This window comes from Microcaecilia unicolor, chromosome 2 (assembly GCF_901765095.1).
Source record: "Microcaecilia unicolor chromosome 2, aMicUni1.1, whole genome shotgun sequence".
Taxonomy (NCBI): domain Eukaryota; kingdom Metazoa; phylum Chordata; class Amphibia; order Gymnophiona; family Siphonopidae; genus Microcaecilia; species Microcaecilia unicolor.
In genome coordinates this window covers 447,882,080-447,904,340 of record NC_044032.1, presented here as the reverse complement: position 1 = coordinate 447,904,340, position 22,261 = coordinate 447,882,080, and the positions used below count along the sequence as shown (strand labels likewise).

General features: G+C 48.0%; 1 protein-coding gene across 2 annotated transcripts in view; it reads left to right on the top strand.

The window, feature by feature from the left end:
- WDR54 (WD repeat domain 54) overlaps positions 1-22,261 on the top strand; it is a 112,493-nt gene that overhangs the window by 9,258 nt on the left and 80,974 nt on the right. For both annotated transcript variants that reach the window (XM_030190913.1, XM_030190912.1), the window contains exons 3-4: positions 21,606-21,668; positions 21,953-22,019. In XM_030190913.1, coding sequence (XP_030046773.1) covers positions 21,606-21,668; positions 21,953-22,019 — 130 coding nt within the window. The remainder of the gene's footprint in view (positions 1-21,605; positions 21,669-21,952; positions 22,020-22,261) is intronic.

The following is a 22,261-nucleotide window of genomic DNA, read 5'->3' as shown; positions in this document are numbered from 1 at the left end:
GCTAAGTGCTTTGAAAATATGCCTCATAGTGTCTTTTCTTGTGCTAATAATTTCACAAGAATCTATAAAAATAAAGATTAAAAAAACAAACCCCCTGGAGAGATTCCCTTTGAAAATTTGCAATAATTGCTTTTATCTCAAAGCAAGTGCAAAGTATATCTTGCTGTACACTTCCTTGAGTGAATTCCTTCAAAAAGGCAGTAAATAAATCCTAAAAATAAATACGATATATGGGAAATTATCTGCAGAGATTTGAACATTCACACTTCTTTCTGCCTCTCTTTTCACATGGATAAAAGTGTGCACATTGTTTAACAGCATGTGTACTTTGCACTGAGTAAGGCCAGTTTCAAAGGGGCTTCTATGCAGATAAAAACGGGTTTACCCATATAAAAGTGTTTGAATATTTCCCCCTATAAGCCAACATGAATTGAGATAATCGGGGTTGCAATCATGTTCATTTTGAATAACTGGAAGGATACTACTTATGGATATATTAAATTATATTGACATTTGTACCCCACATGAGCCTTGAGAGTTCAATGTGGCTTACAGAATAACATAACTGGGCATACCTATGGAAAATAATAATAATACTGAACCAAAAAACACATTACCATCAATACTAACCAATATACTTTCTAAACAAATAGGTCTTTAATAATTTGCAAAATATACCATAATTAGGTTGATTTCTAATTTCAAATGGAAGCTCATTCCAGTACTTAGCGCAAGTGTAACTGAGAAGAACTTCTTATAAACAACCTTCCTGGGATTGGGAAAATGCATTATTAAAATGACTTGGGGAAAATCTGCTGCTTATTTCTAGGATAAGCAGCATAAAATATACTGTTTTGGGATCTTGCCGGGTACTTGTGACCTGAATTGGCCACTGTTGGAAACAGGATGCTGGGCTTGATGGACCTTTGGTCTGTCCTAGTATGGCAATACTCATACACTTATGTAATGTTAAAAATTCCATGGGTTCAAATTTCTAGCCAATAAATGGATATAAGTGAAAATATATAACTAGGGATTGACCATGGAAGATCAAAAAAAGTAATGAACATAATTTAAATACAATCCATTATTGTACCGACAGCCAGTGCAGTTGCAACAGCAGAGGGGGTAGCCCTCTCAAATTTTGAAAATTTTGTTTTTAGTTACATTTGTACCCCGCGCTTTCCCACTCATGGCAGGCTCAAGGTAAAATTATGTATCATACCTGATAATTTTCTTTCCCTTAATCATAGCCGATCAATCCATAGACTGGTGGGTTGTGTCCATCTACCAGCAGGTGGAGATAGAGAGCAATCCTTTGCCTCCCTATATGTGGTCATGTGCTGCCGGAAATTCCCCAGTATGTCGATATCAAAGCTCCATCCGCAGGACTCAGCACTTAGAGAATTACACCCACAAAGGGACACTCTGCCCAGCTCACCGCCGAAGCGGGGGAGGAGAAATATTCCAGCGCACTACCGCCGGGGCGGTGGGTGGGAAACCACACCCACCGACGCGGGGGGAACTGGCTTATCCTGCTACTGCAACCGCGGGAGGAGCTGGCTTACTCTAACACCGCCGAAGTGGGAGGGATACAAAGCTACTCTACAGCCGCACGAAGCGTGAGGGAGCGCCGGCATAATTTAGATATCAATCCAGCCACCGCCGAAACGGGGGGAGAGGAAGCAGTAGCTCACTGTAACCCAAAGCGTCTCAACTCGAAGAGACTTCAATTGGAAGAACTTGAACATGAAGTCCTCGTGAACAGGAAATGAAGACTGAACTTGAACCTGAAATATAACCAGAACACAAACAATACAGATATCTGGGAGGGGCTATGGATTGATCGGCTATGATTAAGGGAAAGAAAATTATCAGGTATGATACATAATTTTACCTTCCCTATCATCAAGCCGATCAATCCATAGACTGGTGGGATGTACCGAAGCAGTACTCACCTAGGGCGGGACATGGAAATCCCTGAACGCAAAACTGAAGCCCCAAACTGGGCCTCGGCCCGAGCAGCCACATCCAAGCGGAAATGTCGTGAGAAGGTATGAAACGACGACCAAGTAGCCGCTCTGCAAATCTCTTCCAAGGAGACAGATCTGGACTCCGCCATCGAGGCTGCTTGTGCTCTAGTAGAGTGTGCCTTCAGCTGAATAGGCGGAATCTTCCCTGCCGCCACATAAGCTGACGCGATCGTCTCCTTGACCCAGCGTGCCACCGTAGGCTTAGATGCCTGCAGACCCTTACGAGGGCCTGCGAACAGCACGAACAGATAATCCGACTTCCGGAAATCATTGGTCACTTCCAAGTATCTGATGATGACCCGTCTAACATCCAGGTATTTGAGCGCAGGGTACTCCTCTGGGTAATCCTCCCTACGAAAGGAGGGTAGTTAAAGCTGCTGATTCACATGGAATCGAGAAACAGTCTTGGGCAGGAAGGAAGGCACTGGGCGAATCGACACTCCTGCCTCAGTGAATCGCAGGAACGGTTCTCTACACGAGAGCGCCTGGAGCTCGGAAACTCTTCTGGCTGATGTGATAGCCACCAGGAAGACTGCTTTCAACGTCGGGTCCTTCAGCGATGCCCTTGGCAAAGGCTCGAAGGGCGACTTCTGCAAGGTCCGTAGCACCAGATTGAGATTCCACGTGGGCACTATCGAGTGCAGAGGGGGGCGCAGGTGATTAACTCCTTTGAGAAAGCGTACCACATCCGGCTGTGAAGCCAGGGAAGCCCCCTTCAGACGACCCCTGAAGCAAGCTAGAGCCGCTACCTGGACTTTCAGTGAACTGAGCGACCAGCCTTTCTCCAGCCCCTCTTGCAGGAACGCCAACACTGAAAATATTGGAGCAGTGAAGGGCAATACAGAGCCTGCCTCGCACCACGATGCAAAGGTACGCCAAACCCTGGTGTAAGTGGTGGAAGTAGAGCGCTTCCTCGCTCTCAGCATAGTGGCGATGACCTTGTCTGAGAAGCCCTTCTTCCTCAGCCGCTTCCGCTCAAGAGCCAAGGCCGTAAGACCAGAGGGGGAGGGATCCTCCATCACCACGGGACCCTGATGTAAGAGGCCCCGCTCCGCTGGCAGCTGCAGAGGGCCGTCCACCGAGAGTCTGACTAAGTCCGCATACCAGGGACGTCTGGGCCAATCCGGACCCACCAGGATCACCCGGCCCGGATGCTTTGCCACCCGGCCTAGCACCCTGCCCATCATGGGCCAGGGCGGGAACACGTAGAGAAGCTCCTGTGCCGGCCACTGCTGGAGAAGAGCATCGACTCCCAGAGATCGAGGGTCCCGTCCTCTGCTGAAAAAACGCGGCAATTGGCCGAGGACGCCATCAGATCCAGGCTCGGCCGGTCCCAGCGTTTCGTGATGTCCAAGATCGCCTGAGTAGACAGTTGCCACTCTCCAGGATCCAAGGTATGGCGACTGAGAAAGTCCGCCTTGACATTCATGACTCCCGCAATGTGGGCCGCCGACAGCTGTTCCAGATTCACTTCCGCCCACAGGCATAGCTTCATGGCCTCCTTGACTAGAGGGGCGCTCCTGGTACCTCCCTGGCGATTGACATAGGCCACAGCCGTGGCATTGTCCGACAGGACCCATACAGGCCTCAGCACCAGTACCAGGAGAAACTCTAGAAGCGCCAACCGAATGGCTCGGAGCTCCAGGAGGTTGATGGACCATTTCGTCTCTGCAGGAGACCAGAGCCCCTGCGCTGTCCGTCCCAGGCAGTGGGCTCCCCAGCCCGTCAAGCAGGCATCCGTCGTGATGACAATCCACTCCGGGGTCGTAAGAGGCATTCCTGCGGACAGCTTGCCTGGTCTCAGCCACCAGCTCAGCGCCTTTCGCACCGCTGGATCCAAAGGAAGGCGTGCGGCGTAATCCTCCGAGACTGGAGTCCACCGCCATAGAAGAGAGTGCTGTAGTGGTCTCATATGAGCCCTGGCCCAGGGCACTACCTCCATCGTGGCCGTCATGGAGCCCAACAGCTGCACATAGTCCCAAGCCCGAAGAGTAGAGGAGGCTAGGAACTGGCCCACCTGGGTCTGAAGCTTGACGCTCCGGTTGTCCGGCAGGAACACTCTGCCCACTTGGGTGTCGAATCGAACTCCCAGATACTCCAGGGACTGAGTCGGGCACAGCTGGCTTTTCTCCCAGTTGATGATCCATCCCAGGGAGCTCAGAAGAGCAATGACCCTGTCTGTAGCTCTCCCGCACTCCGCATAGGAAGGGGCTCGGATCAGCCAGTCGTCCAGATAGGGATGGACTTGCACTCCCTCCTTGCGGAGGAAGGCCGCGATGACCACCATTACTTTGGAGAAGGTCCGCGGAGCAGTAGCCAACCCGAACGGGAGGGCTCTGAACTGGAAGTGTCGGCCCAGCACTGCAAAGCGCAGAAAGCGCTGATGAGGCAGCCAGATGGGAATATGTAGATAAGCTTCCTTGATGTCCAGGGAGGCCAGGAATTCTCTCTTTTTCACCGCAGCTATTACGGAGCGGAGGGTCTCCATCCGGAAGTGCCGAACTTTCAAGGTCTGATTGACTCCCTTGAGGTCGAGAATAGGCCAAGCAGATCCCTCTTTCTTTGGCACCACAAAGTAAATGGAGTAGCGCCCCTTGCCAAGCTGATCTACTGGCACCGGGACCACCGCGCCCAGGCGGATCAGGTTGCTCAAAGTCTGCTGCACGGCAGCTGCTTTGACCTGAGACTTGCAAGGAGAGTTTACAAACCCGTCTCTTAGGGGTCGGCAGAACTCTAGCTTGTAGCCGTCTCTGATGACTTCCAGAACCCCAAGCGTCTGAAGTTACCCTGGTCCACTCGCCCAGAAACGAGGACAACCTTCCTTCTATCTGCACTGGGCCATGGACCAGGTCCCCGTCATTGGGTACGCGACCCTGGGGCGGGCCGGAGGACGAACCTCCGGGACGGCGGTCACTACGAAAGGAATGCTGCTTGGGGGAGAAGTTCCGTTTGAAGGAAGCGGAGGCAGAGGAGGCCGACTTGCCCGGGTGATACCGACGGGCTTCCTGGAATCGGCCCTAAGAGGAACCAGGTCGGGCACTGCCGGCCTGAGTCCTGACCTCCGGCAACCTCTTGCCCTTGGACGTGCCGAGCTCCGTCACGATCTTGTCCAGCTCATCCCCAAAGAGCAGCTTGCCTTTAAAAGGCAACTTGGCTAGGCGAGATTTAGAGGCATGGTCAGCAGACAAGTGCTTAAGCCAGAGCCACCGCCGCGCAGAGCCATGCCCTTGGCCGAGGCTCTCAAAACATCATACAGCAAGTCTGCCAAGTAGGCCAAACCCGACTCCAGGGTCAGCCATTCCGCCCTCCAGGAAGGGTCCGAGGGGGAAGCCCGCTGCAAAACAGTCAGGCACGCCCTAGCCACGTAGAAGCCGCAAACCGAGGCTTGCAAACTCAGCGCAGCAGCCTCAAAGAACGACTTTAAGGCCGCCTCCATTCTCCTGTCTTGGGCGTCCTTCAGGGCAGTGCCACCTTCCACCGGCAGCGCCGTTTTCTTAGTCACAGCAGTGATTAAGGAATCCACCGTGGGCCAGACAAAGGCTTCCCGTTCCCCCTCCGGAAAGGAGTACAGACGGGACATAGCCCTGGCTATTTTCAGGCTTGCCTCAGGGGCATCCCATTGCGCTGAAATTAAGGTCTGCATGGCTTCATGAACGTGGAAGGTTCTAGGCGGACGCTTCGTTCCCAGCATAATGGCGGAGCCAGTAGAGGCTGAGAGAGAGTATTCCTCCAGAGAGGCAATCTTCAAAATGCTCATGGCCTGCACAAGCAGGTTGGGCAAATCCTCTGAGCGAAAAAGCCGCGCTGCAGAGCTCCATCCGAGCGAGGATCAGTCTCTTCCATTGATTCCGCTAAGGATCTCTGGGAGAACTCAGACACGCTGCCGTCATCCACATCAGAGGAGACCGAGTCCCCCAAGGGTGGAAGATCCACCCGAGGGCGCTTAAGCATAGAGGCCTCATCACCCCGATCAGAGAGGTGGGCAGGGGCAGTGTTCTGCATAAGAAAGGCTTGATGCAGCAGCAAAATGAACTCAGAGGAGAAACCCCCCAGTCTGTGCATTTCTGCAGCCTGTGCCGCGGCCCTAGAGGCGCCCTCCATCTGCACTCCCAGTAGCGGGGAGAGGTGTGTTGCATGTCCAAAATGGCGTCTGCCGCGAAACTCCGAGAAGGAGCCGCGCGGGAAGAAGGGCGTTTTAATTTTGCCGACTTCTTACTGTCGTCCGATTCAAGGGCGACCAAGCTGTTAACGTCTCCCATCTCGAGGGCGGCCCAAGAAGAAGCCGACTGAGCCGTGTGGCCGGTCATGACCGGGAGGGCGGCCAGCGGGAGATGGGCGCCTAAGGCGGGAAAGGCCACTGCGCCGGAGGAAAAACCGGTGAACTCTCCCCGTTCCGAAAGGGTGCCCAAAAAGGGCGACTTTACCTTCGATCCCCCCGCTTCCCCGCTAGGTGCGCAAACGCGTTCCGGGGAGCGTCTTTTCGCGCCCTTGCCATCCGAGGCCATAGCCACGTGGAGACCGGGGAACCCCCTGCCCGCTAGTAAAAGGTAAAAATTACCTGCTTCTTGCTCCGAGCAGCGACGACTTGTTCCAGTGAGCAGTTGCAAATGGACGTCCTTTTTGAACGTTTAAAATTTTTTTTTTTTTTTTTTAACGGAGCCAGCGGGAGGGGGGGAGAAAAGGAGGGACCTGGCACCACCAGGTTTGCACTTGCTCACGAAGAGCCCTCAACCCCAGGTACTCAACAAAACCTAAACAAATAGGCTTGGAGACCTAGCCAGAGCTGCTGCTGTGTGACCACACACCTGCTGAGATAGAGAACATACTGGGGAATTTCCGGCAGCACATGACCACATATAGGGAGGCAAAGGATTGCTCTCTATCTCCACCTGCTGGTAGATGGACACAACCCACCAGTCTATGGATTGATCGGCTTGATGATAGGGAATGTGGCTTACATATACAGGTACTTATTTGTACCTGGGGCAATGGAGGGTTAAGTGACTTGCCCAGAGTCACAAGGAGCTGTGCCTGAAGTGGGAATCGAACTCAGTTCCTCAGTTCCCCAGGACCAGAGTCCACCACCCTAACCACTAGGTCACTCCTCCACTCCGAAAATCATTCGGGCTGTAGTATTTATCAATATCTGAATTTTCTTTATAAGTATGTCTTTACAACCCAGGTAAGTTATATTGCATTAATCATTCTCCGAGAAGAAGCAGGCCATTAATTCTCACAACTGGGTAACACGGCGCCATGTTTCCTGGTCCAGAGCTTTTGACAAGCTTAACAGAGCTCTACCATGCATTCGAAGGTGTCTTCCCACCTGCCGCAAGAGCACAGTTACCACAGTTGTTTTTCTACTGCTGTGAGGAGAAGACTGTTACTGTGGTTTCTCTTCACTCCTGGTATGGAAGAGCTTCTTTTTTGGTGCCTTTCAGGCTTTTCGTCTTGTTTTTCAGTGTACCTGTTTTTAGGTTTAGCCCCTTTTCTTCCCGTACTCTTTTAGTTTCTTTTTTCCCAGTTTTAAGTTTTCTTTATTTTTTCGTGTCTTAAGCTGAGCTTAGGCCTTGACTTTGGCCAGGTTTTTCCCTTGCCTTTGCCTTTTTCTGGTGCCTTGCCCCTTTATTCAGGCACTATTGAGTCTTTTGATTTGGCTGTGGAAGTTTTTCCGTCCATGTCCACTGAAGTTCACAGTGACTTCAAGCGCTGTACCCAGTGCAGTCGGATCATCTCTGGTAAGAACACCTATTTCTGGTGTCTTCAGTGTTTAGGGCCTGACCAGAGCCCTGCTGTGTCCTCTGTCTTCGAATGAAGAAGAGGACTCAGATGTCCAGAGAGACTCAACGTGAGAAGATTTTGGAACCAACTCCGAGTCCTCGGCATCGAGGTCATCGGCATCGATGTCGGTGACTGCATCAACATTGGGAGTATCGGTCCGCATGGCTTCTTTGCAACCTATGGACACTGGGATAAGTAGTGTGAAGTGGGTCTCCACCTGTTTCGATTCCTACTGCTGGGCAGGGCCCCCAGGATCAGCCGGCATCGGACCCGACTCCGAGGCGACGTGAGGATTCCACATCTTCCTTGTCGGCACTGAGGAGTCTTTATGCCGAACTTCAGGCGAAGGCCAAGAAGCATCAGGATCAATCGTCCTCGACACACAGTGCTTGGATGTCAAGGGATTCGGCACCCAAGAAGTGTCGGCGCCGGTAGGACCGCTCCCCCTCTATCCAGGAGGTGCCAATGCGTCAGTCCCCTAGCAGCCAGGACCCATCTCAGCCCCATCAGTTTTGCAGCTTGTCTTGGAGCCAGCCCCCTAGTCTTTCCCGGTGGTAACCGTGAGTGTATCCAGGCCTTGCTTCCTGAGCTGCTGGATAGCCTCTTGCAACGGTGTGTATCAGCATCGGGAGTGCTCGCACTTACCTTGAAGCCCGTTGCAGCCCTGCTTGGCCCTCAGCCTGCGGTGCGGCCTCTGATGCCGGTGCCATGTGTGACTCTGGTGTCAGCTGCCACCCAACCGGCACCCCTTTGACGTCTGTGGTGGAAGCTTCGCTGGAATCGAGGCAGGAGCTGACTCCTCAATGCCCCTCTCAAGGACAGGGCTCCTCTAAGTTGAAGCAGGCTCGGTCTCAGTCTTCTCATGAGGAGTTACTGTCTGACACCAAAAGAACGCTGATGGGAGTCAGAGGAGGATCCAGGGTACTTTTCGGAGGATGAGTCCTATGGTATCTTCTCTGAACTTTTACCTCCGCTTGAAAGGAGAAAGTCTGAGGCAATTTCATTTCATTTGGAAGTAGAGGACGAGCGTAGGGCTAAGATGCTTGAGGTCCTGGACTCTGAGTCTCCTCCTAGAGACATTGTGACTGTCCCTCTCCACAAGGTACTCAAGGAAGGCCTCGATGGAAATTGGGAGTCTCCTCTGTTGGTCCCTGTCCTGCCCAAGAATATCAACATAATTTATCAGATCCACAGTACACCTCCCCATTTTAGCCCCAGCTGCCTCATAATTCCACGGTGGTAGAATTCGCTTTCAAGAGAGCCAAGAGTTATAGAGGCTATGCCTCGGCGCCCCAGGCAGAGAAGCTAGGACCTTGGACTCTTTTGGGAGGAAGATATTCCAGGCCTCAATGCTTGTGTCCCATATACAGTCTTACCAGCTCTTTATAAGCATGTACTTGCGTGACTCGGTGCGCAAGTTGTTAGACCTGTGGGACTCTCTCCCACCGGAGCAGGCTGAGTTGGTACGCCAGTTGGCCAAACAGCAGAAGGCGTGTTGTAATTTCTTGGGCAGAGGCGCCTATGACACCTTTGACTTAGCATCCAGGATCTCTGCTCAGAGTATAGCAATGCTCAGACACTCGTGGCTGTGTGTGTCAGACTTGGAACCGTCAGTTCAGCAGAAGTTGATGGATGTCCCTTGCCGGGGGGATAACCTTTCTGGAAAGAAGGTTGAGGAGGTCACTGACCACACATCTCTTCTCTCTCCTGCCAGGTGTCTTCTGCATCAGCCTCCACCTCTAGGAGGTCTTTTGGCAAGTTGAGGAGGGGTACCTATTACTCTCAGAGGCGCAGGTACACCACCTCTTGCCAGCCTGCTCAGGCTCAACCCCAGCGTGCTCGTTCTTGTCAACAGTGTTCGCCTAAGGCCCCTGCTGCTCCCCGGGCAAAGCAAGGGATGAGCTTTTGACTGGCTCCAGCAGAGAATAGCCGCAGTAAAAGTGTGTGTACCGACTTCCCAGTTGGTGGGGGGGGGAGGGAGGCTGAAGTTTTTCTAGAAATGGTGGCCCTTTATAACCTCCCACAGGTAAGTTCTTCAAATAGTCCAGCTCGGATACGCCCTAAATTGGCTTCACAAACCTCCAAATTGCCCACTGAAAACTCATTACTTCAGTTCCCAGCACGAGCAGGCACTTGCAGAGGAACTCTCAACCTTTCTGAAGGCCCACTCCACCAGGGGAGGAAGGGCGGGGACTCTATTCCAGGTACTTCCTCATGCAAAAGAAGGCAGGGGAGGGGGATGCATCCTATCCTAGAACTAAGGACTCTGAACAAATTCCTGGTGAAAGAAAAGTTCAGGATCGTTTCTCTGGTCACCTTTCTACCCATGATTCAGGAAAATGATTGGCTATGCTTTCTGAACTTAAAGGATGCATATACTCACATCCTGATACTTCCAGCCCACCGAAAGTATCTATGATTTCGACTGGGAACACATCATTACCAGTACTTTGTGTTGCCTTTTGGCCTCACATCAGCTCCCAGGGTATTTACCAAATTTCTAGCGGTAGTTGCAGCGTCGCTATCCACACTGGGAGTCCATGTGTTCGCTTATCTCAACGATTGGCTGGTGAAGAGCACATTGAAGGATGGTGCTCAGGAGTCCATTCAGAGGACCCCCCCACTGCTGAAAGATGCTCATTAGCTACCAGTTTCTTCACATATTATTTATAAACTACTTCTAACTTATAAGATCAGAATATTTCATGAACCATCTTTTCTCTCGGCATACCTTGTCCCCTATTATTATTATTATTAGCATTTGTATAGCGCTAGCACCTGACACAAAGAGACAGTCCCTGCTCAAAAGAGCTTACAATCTAAATAATACAGACAAACAAGACAGTTACGAGTGAGGGAAGTACTGGGTGAGAAGGAAGGAAGGGGATGGCAAATGAGTAGAGGCTAGGAGCCAAAAACAGCAGTGAAAAGGTGGGTTTTCAGCATGGATTTGAAAACAGGTAGAGATGGAGCTAGTCGTATAGGTCCAGGAAGACGATTCCAGGCATAAGGTGCTGCGAGAGAAAAGGAATGAAGCCTGGAGTTAGCAGTGGAGGAGAAGGGGGACGACAAGAGAGATTTGTCCAGAGAGCGGAGTTCACGGGGAGGAATATAGGGAGAGATGAGAGTGGAGAGGTAATGGGGGGCTGCAGAGTGGATGCATTTAAAGGTCAGTAAGAGAAGTTTAAACTGTATGCGGAAGCGGACAGGGAGCCAATGAAGTGACTTGAGGAGTGGGCTAGTGTGGGTATAACGATTCTGGCGGAAAATAAGTTGTGCTGCAGAATTTTGGACAGATTGGAGAGGAGAGAGATGGCTGAGCGGAAGGCCAGTGAGAAATAAATTGCAGTAGTCCAAGCAACAGGTGACACGGGTGTGGATAAGGGTTCTGGTAGCATAATCAGAAAGGAAGGGGTGGATTTTGCTAATATTGTAGATAAAGAAATGACAGGTTTTGGCGATCTGTTGAATGTATGCAGAGAAAGAGAGAGAGGAATCACCTCGCTCTCTGTGCGCCTCACATAAGGACCTTTTTACAGTTTCCCTGTCTCTGTTACTCGTGCTGCTCAATTTTCTGTGTCCAAGCTCCTCAGCTTTGGAACCAATTACCACTACATTTAAAAACCTTCCCTATTTTGACTTGTTTAAAAACAGTCTTGAAAACACACCTCTTTCAAGAGTCTTTCGGTCACTGAGCGGGATGGTTCAGAAGTGTTACTAGTCTACCTTCCCTCTTTGTTTCCCTTTCTCCCTTTTCTTTCCTATCCAAGATTGTAGTTCTCCCCATTCCTTTTGTGTCAATCTGCGTGCAGTCTTACTTTGTTCCATGTTATTTCTTTTCTCCCCATTTTAGCCTGTAAATTGCCTAGACACATTGTAGATTGACGGATAGAAAATCATTTAATAAACTTGAAACTTGACTATTCAGGTGCTTGAGCTACTGAGGTTCGTTTTAAACTACCCCGAAGTCCCATTTTCACCCCGTTCAGCATTTGGAATTCATTGGAGTCCTACTCGATACACAGAAGGTTCCTGGAGCCAAGGGCAGATGCTCTAGTCGCACTGGCTTCTCTGGTTCGAGCCTCACAGCAGGTCACGGCTCAGCAGATGTTGAAGTTGTTCGGCCACATGGAGTCCACAGTATATGTAACACCCATGACACACCTTCAGATGAGGTCAGCCCAATGGATCCTAGTTTCTCAGTGGTGTCAAGCCATGGGAAGTCTGGAAGATGTAATCTGAGTGTCACCAGAGCTTGTTCACTCTCTTTAATGGTGGACCGTTCAAACTAGTTTGACTCCTCTGGGACTTTCATTCCAAATTCCTCAGCTGCAAAAGATGCTGATGGCGGATGCATCTCTTTAGGTTGGGGAGCCCATGTGGATGGGCTTCACACTTGAGGAGCTTGGACCACCCAGGAAACAGATCTTCAGATCAATCTTCTGGAGCTCCGGGCAATCTGGAAAGGCTTTCAGAGATTGGCTGTGTCACCGAATTGTGCTCATTCAAACAGACAATCAGGTGCCATGTATTACACCAACGAGCAGGGGGAGGGTACTGGATCATGCTTTCTGTGTCAGGAGGCTGTCCGAATGTGGTGCTGGGCTCGCCGGCATGGCATGTTCCTTTGTGCCACGTATCTGGTGGGCTAAAGCAATAGTCTTGCCGACAGGCTGAGCTTTATGCAACCGCATGAGTGGTCCCTCAGCATGGGTGTTGCCCTTGAGATCTTCCGAGCATGGGGTACCCCTTTGGTTGATCTCTTTGCCACTCGGTCCAATCACAAAGTCCCTCAGTTCCAGGCTTTAGGCTTACGACAGTCTAGCATCAGATGCCTTCAGCCTTCATTGGGGGGCAGGTCTTCTGTATGCGTATCCTCCCATTACTCTTGTGGGGAAGGCTTTGCTGAAACTTAAGCAAGACCACGGACCCGTGGCAGATCTGGTTCCCTTGAAGAGTTATCCTCCGAAGAACCGTGAAGATTGGAGAGTTTTCCAACCCTCATCATACAGAACGAGGGATCTGTTTCTGCATCCCAACCATCAGTCCCTGACCCTCACAGCCTGGATGTTGAGAGCCTAGAATTTGCTTCCTTGGGTCTGTCGGAAGATTTCTCCCGGGCCTTGATGACTTCTAGGAAAGATTCCACCAAGAGGTGTTACTCTTTCAAATGGAGGAGGTTTTCCATCTGGTGTGAGGGCAAGGCCCTTTGCCCTATACAGACCCTGCTTGAATACCTTCTACACCTTTCTGAGTCTGGTCTTAAGACCAACTCCAGTTCAGTTAGTACTTCCGTAGCGTCCCTCTGGACTGGCCCAGAATGTGACTGATGGGTTGTACATGCCTTCCAGCAGGTGGAGACTGACTCTAGGGAGAGCCAATAAGAGCCCTTTTCAACTAGAGCCAGATCCACTATTCCCAGTCTCCAGCAGGTAGAAGGTGGTGAGCCCTTCAGGTTTATTTCTCCATTTTTTCCTTTACAGTATAACTTGCAGAGTTTAGTCCTTAAAGGGTGTTAATTTTTCTCTTCTATGCATCTGAGGGTTTACTTGTGGTTTGAGGCTAAGGCCCACGGGGGTCTCCCACGCCTCAGGGGTGTCGCACTCGTGTGGCCGAGTCCCTCCCCCCATTTCCTTCCTAGCATCCCAATCGGAGTGCAATAATGGCAGATAAGCTCCGCCACTGTGCAGTCTGTCAGTGGCAGGGTCTAGGAGCAAGCTGGAGCAGGAAGCGACTCCATTTTGTCCCCTCCGTCTCCGTCAGCTGTTCAGCCTGCTACTGTTCCGGTTCCTCCGGTCTTGCAGCCTACAGGGAATTTACCTTCTTTGACTGCAGGGTCAGAAGGGGGTTTTCCCCCTGAATTTGTTCTACAAATGTATCGGGCTTTTCTTCTACAAAAATCTAACCCTCCTGAATTCCCTTGCAGAAGGCCGGTGAAGGGCAGTTAGTGGCTTCTAATCGGCCTAGATAGTGCTTGGGATCTTGAGGAGGACTTGGGCTCTGATCCAGACCAAGAGATGACCTCCCTTGTGGAACATTAATTTTTCAGTGAGGAACAAGAGGCTGATGATTTTGAGCAGCTAGACTTGTGTGCTGAGGCGCTTCCTCATAAGGAGGACTTGCAGGAGCTCATTTCTGTGGTCTCATCTACCTTGACCTTTGAGGAATAGGAGGCTCTGCTTGAGGGACAGAAGGTTGACCTCCTCATGAAAGGCATTTGAAGGCCAGGTAAGACCTTTCCTATGTATCAAGACATTAGGGGCATTATTTAGGCACAGTGGGATGTGCCAGATTCTTCTTTCCGTTCTGCTAAATCTATGGTACAGCTCTATTCAGTTCCGAATTTGGACAAGGCTCTTTTGAGGCTGCCAGTTGTGGATGCCATGGTTTCTGCAGTTACTAAACGGAATACGGTCTCCGTAGATGGCGGAACAGCCCTTAAGTATGTTCAGGACCATCATATAGAGTCTTTGTTAAAGAGTAGTTTTGATGTCTGTGCCTTGGCTGTGCAAGCAGCTATTTGTGGTTCCTTGGTAGCTAGAGCTTGTTTTCGTTGATCCGAGAGGGTCCTGGACAGGACTTCAGATTACCTTTCTGCTATTGATTCCGAAGTGGCTAAGATTGAAATGGTTTCAGCCTTTTTGATGGATGCTTTGTATGATTTAGTGAGAGCCTCAGCTAAGTCTGTGGCGTTGAGCATGGCTGCGCTTCGTGGTTGGTCAGCAGATGCAACTTCTAAGTCTAAGCTCAGTAAATTTCCTTTCAAGGGTGCTCTGCTGTTTGGTGATGAGCTGGACAAGCTAGTGCGTAGTTTAGGAGACACTAAGGTACTTCATGAGGATCAGCCTTGAGTATTTCGTCGTGATACATTTTTGACCCGTGGTCGGGGCCGTGATTTTTGTCGCTTTAGGGCTGGTAGAGTGACTGTGGTTCAGCAGTCTCGTTTTTTCAGAGGAGTCAGTCCTTTTGTGGGGCCCGGAGAGGGGGTAGAGACGCAGGCTCTTCCTTTCCATCTACCTCACATTCTTCCCAATTGTGGGCCCAGCCTCTGATTCCTGTGGGAGCTCGTTTAGCGCATTTTTATCAAGGATGGGCCCAGATTATCTCTGATCAGTGGGTTCTAGAGGTTATTTGAGAAGGGTATGCCTTAGAATTTGCGCAACCTCTTCCAGATGCCTTCCTAGAGTCTCCCTTACATTCTCTTCTGAAGATGGAGGTGGTCAGGGATGCTCTACAGAGGCTTCTCAACCTTCAGGCAATTTGTCTAGTTCCCTCTTCAGAGCTCAGGCAGGGTCAGTATTCCATTTATTTCCTCATTCCAAAGAAGGAGGGTTCTTTCAGACCGATCCTGGATCTCAAGGTGGTCAGTTGAGCCCTAAGAGTGTCCTCTTTTCGTATGGAGACGCTTCGTATGGTGGTTTGGATCAGAGAATTTTTGACTGTCCTCGATCTCACAGAGGCCTATTTGCACATTTCTATTTGGACTACACATCAATGTTTTCTGTGCTTTGCAGTGTTGGGCAAGCACTGTCAGTTCTGAGCGCTTCCTTTCAGGCTGGCAACAGCTCCTCACACGTTTAGCAAGATTATGGTGGTAGTGGCGGTGCCCTCAGAATAGAAGGAGTTCTAGTTCATCCTTATCTGGATGATTGGCTAATTAGAGCAAAGTCTTATCAGGAGAGTGTCCAAGCCACGGACCAAGTGGTTAGCTTCTTGCAATCCCTTGGTTGGGTAGTCAATGTGCAGAAGTGTTGCCTGCAGCTGACTCAGTTGCTGGATTATCTGGCGGTGTGTTTCAACACTCTGCAGGGTTGGGTTCATCTCCCCCAGGTCTGAATCTTCAAGTTGCAAACTCAGATTCGGCAATTGTTGCAGACTTCAGTGCTGTATGCAAGGGATTATCTCCAAGTGTTCAGCTCCGTGGCGGCAATGATAGAGACAGTACTGTAGGCGAGAACACACATGATACCTCTTCAACAGTCATTGCTCTCCAGGTGGTCGCCACAGAGGAATTCGCTGATGAAGAGATTTCCCCTCTCAGCATTTGTTCAAAACAGTTTCCGCTGGTGGCTTCGGAAGCATAATCTGTCCAAAGAAATGCCTCTGGACCTGCAGAGATAGAGAGTAGTCATGACAAATGACAGTCTCAAGAGCTGGGGAGCTCATTGTCAGGGGTATTATGCTCAAGGTCTGTGGTCTCCATCAGAGGCGACTTGTTCGATCAATCTCTTCGAAACCAGAGCGATTCGGCTGACTCTCCAGACCTTTCTTCAGCTTCCGGTAGGCAAATCGGTTTGAGTCCTGTCTGACAACGCCACGGCGGTGGCCTACATCAATCGGCAAGGAGGGACATAGAGTCATCAATTGGAGCAGGAAACGGCGCTGCTCAGGAGTTGGGCGGAACTGCGTCTGTTGGCCCTATTGGCGGCTCACTTTGCGGGCACAGAGAATGTTCAGGCAAACTTCAGTCGAACCATACAAGATCCAAGAGAGTGGACTCTCAGCAAGATAGCGTTTCAAGAAGTGATAGGGTGCTGGGATCTTCCAAAATGGATCTCTTTGCATCCACTCTCAATGCAAAACTGCCTCTTTATTTCAGTCACCGGAAGGATCTCAAAGCACAAGCAGTGGATGCACTTCTTCAGTCCTGGCCGGACGGTCTTCTCTATGCGTTTCCCCCGTGGCCTATAATCTACTTCAGAAGATCGAGACGTACAGGGGCCATATCATCTTGGTGGCACTGGACTGGCCTGCTAGTTGGCTCGCCTCTCATGTTTCAGGATTCTCTCGATCTCATGCAGGGCCCTGTGCCTCATCCAGACCCGGGTCCATTTTGTGTTACAGCTTGGCTCTTGAGCGGGCACAGCTGACAAAGAGTGGTTACTCTGCGAGTGTAGTTGCCACAATGCTTCGGTCTAGGCATCGGTCTACTTAATTTTATCAGAAATTGGAGAACTTGTTGAATTTTCAAAGCGTGGTGTGCCGAATTCAACATATCTCCATTTTGAGCGTTGGTGGTGCAGATTCTGGAATTTTTACAGTGTTTGGACAAAGGCCTGGCATTGGCCTCACTTAAGGTCCAAATTGCAGCCTTGCCCTGTTTTCAGGGATGCATTCGGGGCAAGACTCCAGATGTTTCTCGTTTTTTGCGCGGGGCTTCTCTCATACGTCCTCCCGGTTGATATTTCCATTGTGGGACCTTAATTTGGTTCTCTCCGTGCTCACGAAGTCTCCGTTTGAACTGTTGGCTGCCTGTATGTTGAAGGATTTGACTCTGAAGACGGTATTTCTAGTGGCAATTGCCTGGGCTAGGTGAGCGTTTGAGTTGCAGGCTCTCTCTTGTAGGTCTCTGTTTTTGGAGTTTGCTAAGGATTGGGTGGTCTTGGGCCCCCGTTCCTTCCTTTCTCCCTAAGGTTTTGTCTTTGTTCTACTTGTCTCAATCCGTAGTTTTGCCTGTCCTCGGTTCTTCAGGTTCGGAAGATCAGCGTCGCTTGAAGTATCTCAATGTCCGGAGAGTTCTGAAACAATATTTGAAGTCTATAGAGGAATTTCGTCAAACGGATTGTTTGTTTCACTTGATTGGGGGTTCGTGTAAAGGGTTCACGGCTTCTAAACCTACTATTTCCCGTTGGCTTAAAGAGATGATAACTTCTGCTTATCTTCTGGTAAGCTTGTTACGGAAGGGATAAAGGTGCATTCTAGCAGAGGACAGGTGGCTTTATGGGTGGAATGTTTTGTGAACCTGCTCACAGCGGGTTTGCATGGGTCCCTCCCATGATGTTACTGCTTTGTTAGTTCCCATCAGTCACATTATGGAGGGATGCTAAGGAAGGAGAAATTAGTTCTTACCAGCTAATTTGCTTTCCTTTAGTCTCTCCGCACCGGCCCAGATCTCTCCCTCTGTCTGTTTACTTCTTTTCTGAAAGTTTGATTATCTTTGAGCTGCTTTGTAAGTTTGTGGTGGCTTTGTTTAAAAAAAAAAATCTCAAAAAGAAAATGAGCCAGTGCTCTACCTATCTTGGTACATTCATTGAGCACATTGGTAAGAGGCACATGCTCTTTATTGGCATAGTGCCAGTGGTTCCTCAGGTTCACAGATGCACAAAAGGTTCCTATGTTCTTCTTCTGCTTTGTTACAATAATACTGGATCTGGCTCTAGTTGGCAGGGGCTCTTATTGGCTCTCCCTAGAGTCAGAGTTCTCAGTCTCCACTTGCTGGAAGTAATTCACAACCCATCAGTCACATTCTGGGCCAGTCCAGATGGACTAAAAGAAAGCAAATTAGCAGGTAAGAACTAATTTCTCCTTATAAACGTGTAACGAGTAAGCCCATCTCTGGACAGCCTCTAGTGATTCACTTCATGGAAGGTTTGCTTTTGTCAAAGCCCCCTGTCAAACCTCCGCCTGTGTCATGGGACCTCAACGTTGTTCTCACACCCAGCTGATCAAAGCTCCTTTCGAGCCACTGAATTCCTGTCATTTTCTTGGTGGCTGTTACTTCAGCTCATAGGGTCAGTGAGCTTCAGGATCTAGCATTGGACGCACCTTATACTAATTTTCATCACAACAGAGTAGTCCTCCGCATGCACCCTAAGTTCCTGCTGAAGGTGGTGTTGGAGTTCCATCTGAACAGGTCGATTGTCTTCTCAACATTCTTTCCCCGACCTCATGCCCATTCTGGCGAGAACACCTTGGACTGCGGGCGAGCATTGGCCTACTACATGAGTGGACGAGGCCCTACAGACAGTCACCCAACCTTTGTTTGTTTTTTTATCCCAACAGGACGGGAGTGGCATTGGGAGATGCATCTCTAGTCGGCTGGCAGATTGCAGTTCTTTCACTTATGCCCAGGCTGGGCTGACCAGAGCCATGGCTGTGTCAGTAGCCCACTTGTGGTCAGCCTCCATTGAAGAAATTTGCAAGACTGCTATGTCTTGTTAGTCCACACGTTCACATCTCATTACAGCCTTGAGCAGGATACCTGATGTGACAGTCTGTTCGGGCAGACAGTGTTGCAGAATCTGTTTGGGGTGTAGAATCCCACTCCACCTCCCTAGGCCCATTTTATTCTGTTCCAGGGTGCACCCTCAATCAGTTGTATATAGTTTCAGGTTAATCTGAGTCATATCCTCACCCTTGCGAGGCCAAATTGACCATTGTTTGTGAGTCTGGATGCTAGGGATACCCCACCTGTGAGAATTAATGTCCTGCTTGTCCATGGAGAAAGCGAAGATGTCTCCTATTTTTTTTTCTTTTTTTGTATTGTAGTATGTAACTGCAGTAACCGCACTCTCACGGCGGGCTGGAAGGCACTCGTACATGTGCGGTGGAGCGTGTCTCGCGCTTCACAAAAGCTCTGTTAAACTTGTCATAAGCTCCGGACCTGGCAAAGCGGCACCGCATTACCCACGTGTGAGAATAGGCCTGCTTTCCTCAGAGAATGCCTGCTACAGGTAAGTATCTTCACTGTATGTGCTAACACCATTATTTGTGCAGTCATTCTAAAAACCTCTGTAATAAAATTAGATCTAATTTGTATCAATTTCCATAAAAGTTTAAAAACTAGCAACCACTATCTGAATCTGTGGTTCAAAAGTAAGACGATTATCAAAAACAATTCCCAAAATTTTCATGGTGGACTCAAAAACTAGTTGCAGCATCTGTGGTGAATATGCCTTTACAAGAAGCATGAAGAAGTGTTGTGTTAAAAGAAACTTTGAAACACAAAAATTGTTTCAGTGGGGTACTTTAGATGCATATGTCAAAAGGGATCCTTCATGGCCATGATTTATGTTTTATCTCTTATAAGCCAAAAAAAAAAAAAAAAAAGAAGAAGAAACTCCTACGTGCAAGTAGTACAAAAAACAAAAAGGTAGGGGTGGACCAGAAAGGACCTTGCAGCCAAATGGAATTGAGAAAGCAGTCTATATTAAGTACCACAACTGTAAACTGACCTGACAGGGGGCCGTGATTCAGTGGGTATGCCGCCTGCTTCAAGGGTGACAACAACTAAAACAAAACATAAATATGACTTTGGTTATACATAAAAAAAATATAACATATCTCAACTGACAATTACAAAATAAAAATAATGATATAAAATATACATTATAAAAAAAGCATATTGATATGAAAATGGGAATAAAACAATATCACAGTTAAAACTGATATAGTCAAAATATAACATAAAAACTAACACTGTAAAAATTGCCCTTTGCAATACTCATGAATAATTCAAAGACAAAACACCTGATGATTTAAACTATCAAACCCCCAAATGAACCAATATCAACAGAGAGATTGACAAATAGATACGATTATCATAATAGTGTAAGTGTAAGAGAGTGGAAAGCTTTTTAAAAAGTAACAAATAATATATGTAACATACTAAAAGAATACTAAGGCAGGCAACATTATATATAGAGAGCTAACTGAACAAAGTGTACTCAAACTAACACAAAAGATAATAACTATCTGGACAGGGAAAGTCACCATAAAATCAGAGAAAATGTTAGTGCTCCATCGAGGGAAAAAATGTATAAGGAATCTGACCTGTATTACAGTGCAAGCACTGCTGCTCTGGTGGTGCTGGAGCATACAAAACTTACAGAGAAAAAAACAAATACCTCACTGGTATTATCCCCAAATTCATCCTGAAAATAAAATAATGGAGACAGCAAATGTGTGAAAAACATGGAAAACCCAAAAAATAACATTATCCCGGGAAAAAAGTCCAATCCATGAAGAAACTTTCTTGTATGTAAATTGTACTTGCATGTGTATCCTGTAGGCATGCAAGGACCTTCATAGGAGTTATTTAAAAGTATTGTCGCATCAAGAAACAGGCTGGTAGGTTAAGCTAATGTATTCGTGCTTCAACAAACGCTAATAAATTCATCCTTCACCAATAACCAAGGTTGCCAATAGGACACCATAACAAATCTGAGCCTAATAGCGACATATAAATAGATAGACATTCTTTAAAATAGTGAATAAAAGAGAAACTTACACAGAGACGAGGCTTACAGCACATCAAACACCAAATTAGCACTGTGCAATACATTTGAGTGTGTGAGGCATGCATGTAATATGTACCTAAGTGGTGCCATAAATCCAAAGGTAGCAATAATGCACTTGTACAATAAATAAATGTGAAGGATATAAAACAATTGTAAAGGGTATATTTCTATATACGTTGTCTACATTGAGCTGCTGCTGTGAACTACATTTGAATACGTGCAGTATGGAATAATGATGGAGGGGACGTCAGAATTAAAAGACGTACTTCAGATCAAAATGGAACCTGCATTGTTACGGTATGTTTATTTTAGTTGTTGTGACCCCTGAAGCAGGCAGTATACCCGCTGAAACACAGCCCCATGTAGAATCAGTTTACAGCTTTGATGCTTAATAAAGACTGCTGTCTCAAACCTATTTGGCTGCAAGGTTCTTTCTGGTCCACCCCTACTTTTTTATTTCTTATCATGTCATCAACTGTTCTTATAATTTTGCATGGTTGTTGTAATTGTAAAATACGAATAATAAAATTTGAACCAAAAAAAGTACTTCTATGGTAGAGGGACAGAACGAGGGAAAGTATTTAAGTGCAAATGTCCACTCACTTTCTGCAGATCTTTCAACAATTGGTGGAGGCAAGGTTTTAACCCTATGTTTCAGATTTCACATCTCTGTGCTCAGACTGCTGTTGGTTTGATACACTTTGATATGATTCAAATGACAGTGGAAATACCCTCCTAATGGAAAATGCTGTGTGTTTTTTTTTTTTTGTAGGCATCCTGGTGTGTTCTGCCATATCGAGTTCTTCTGGTTTTGACTTCTCAGAAAGGAATTCAGGTTGGATTTGTTTTTAAATTTAACAGTGTTGAGAATAGACACAAATATAAAATGGAACTTTATTTTGTTAAAAGTAAATAGAAGTAGGTTGACTCAAGTTTCCCCTCCTTAATGTAGCTTGCATATGCCGCCTCCAATTCAACTGTTGATTTATACTGTCATTTACTGACCAGCTGAAGGGCATTTTTGTACTGGGATTCTGGGTCAGTTGGTCATAGGAATTCTGCTGTGACTTTAGTAGTTCATGTATATATTTAAATTGATTTTCCATTCTCTTTCTGTAGATGTATGAGTCTGATGGATCTATCATGGTTTATTGGCATGCTTTAGATGCCCTTGAAACACCACCTGGTATGTATGCAGGAGACTATTATCCATACAGCAAGTGTGCTATATTAGTGCTCTGGAAATGAGAGAAGAATTATGCTATCTTGATTTTACTCAGTACTTGGAAGTATACTTGCTAGACATCAATCAGAAGGCACAAGTAAAAGCAAACTTTTTATGTAGAAAAACACAAGGATTTGTATAGGTGGAACAGTTAACTGGTGGGAGGCAATATTTATACCTTAATACAAGGAATGTACTTTGTT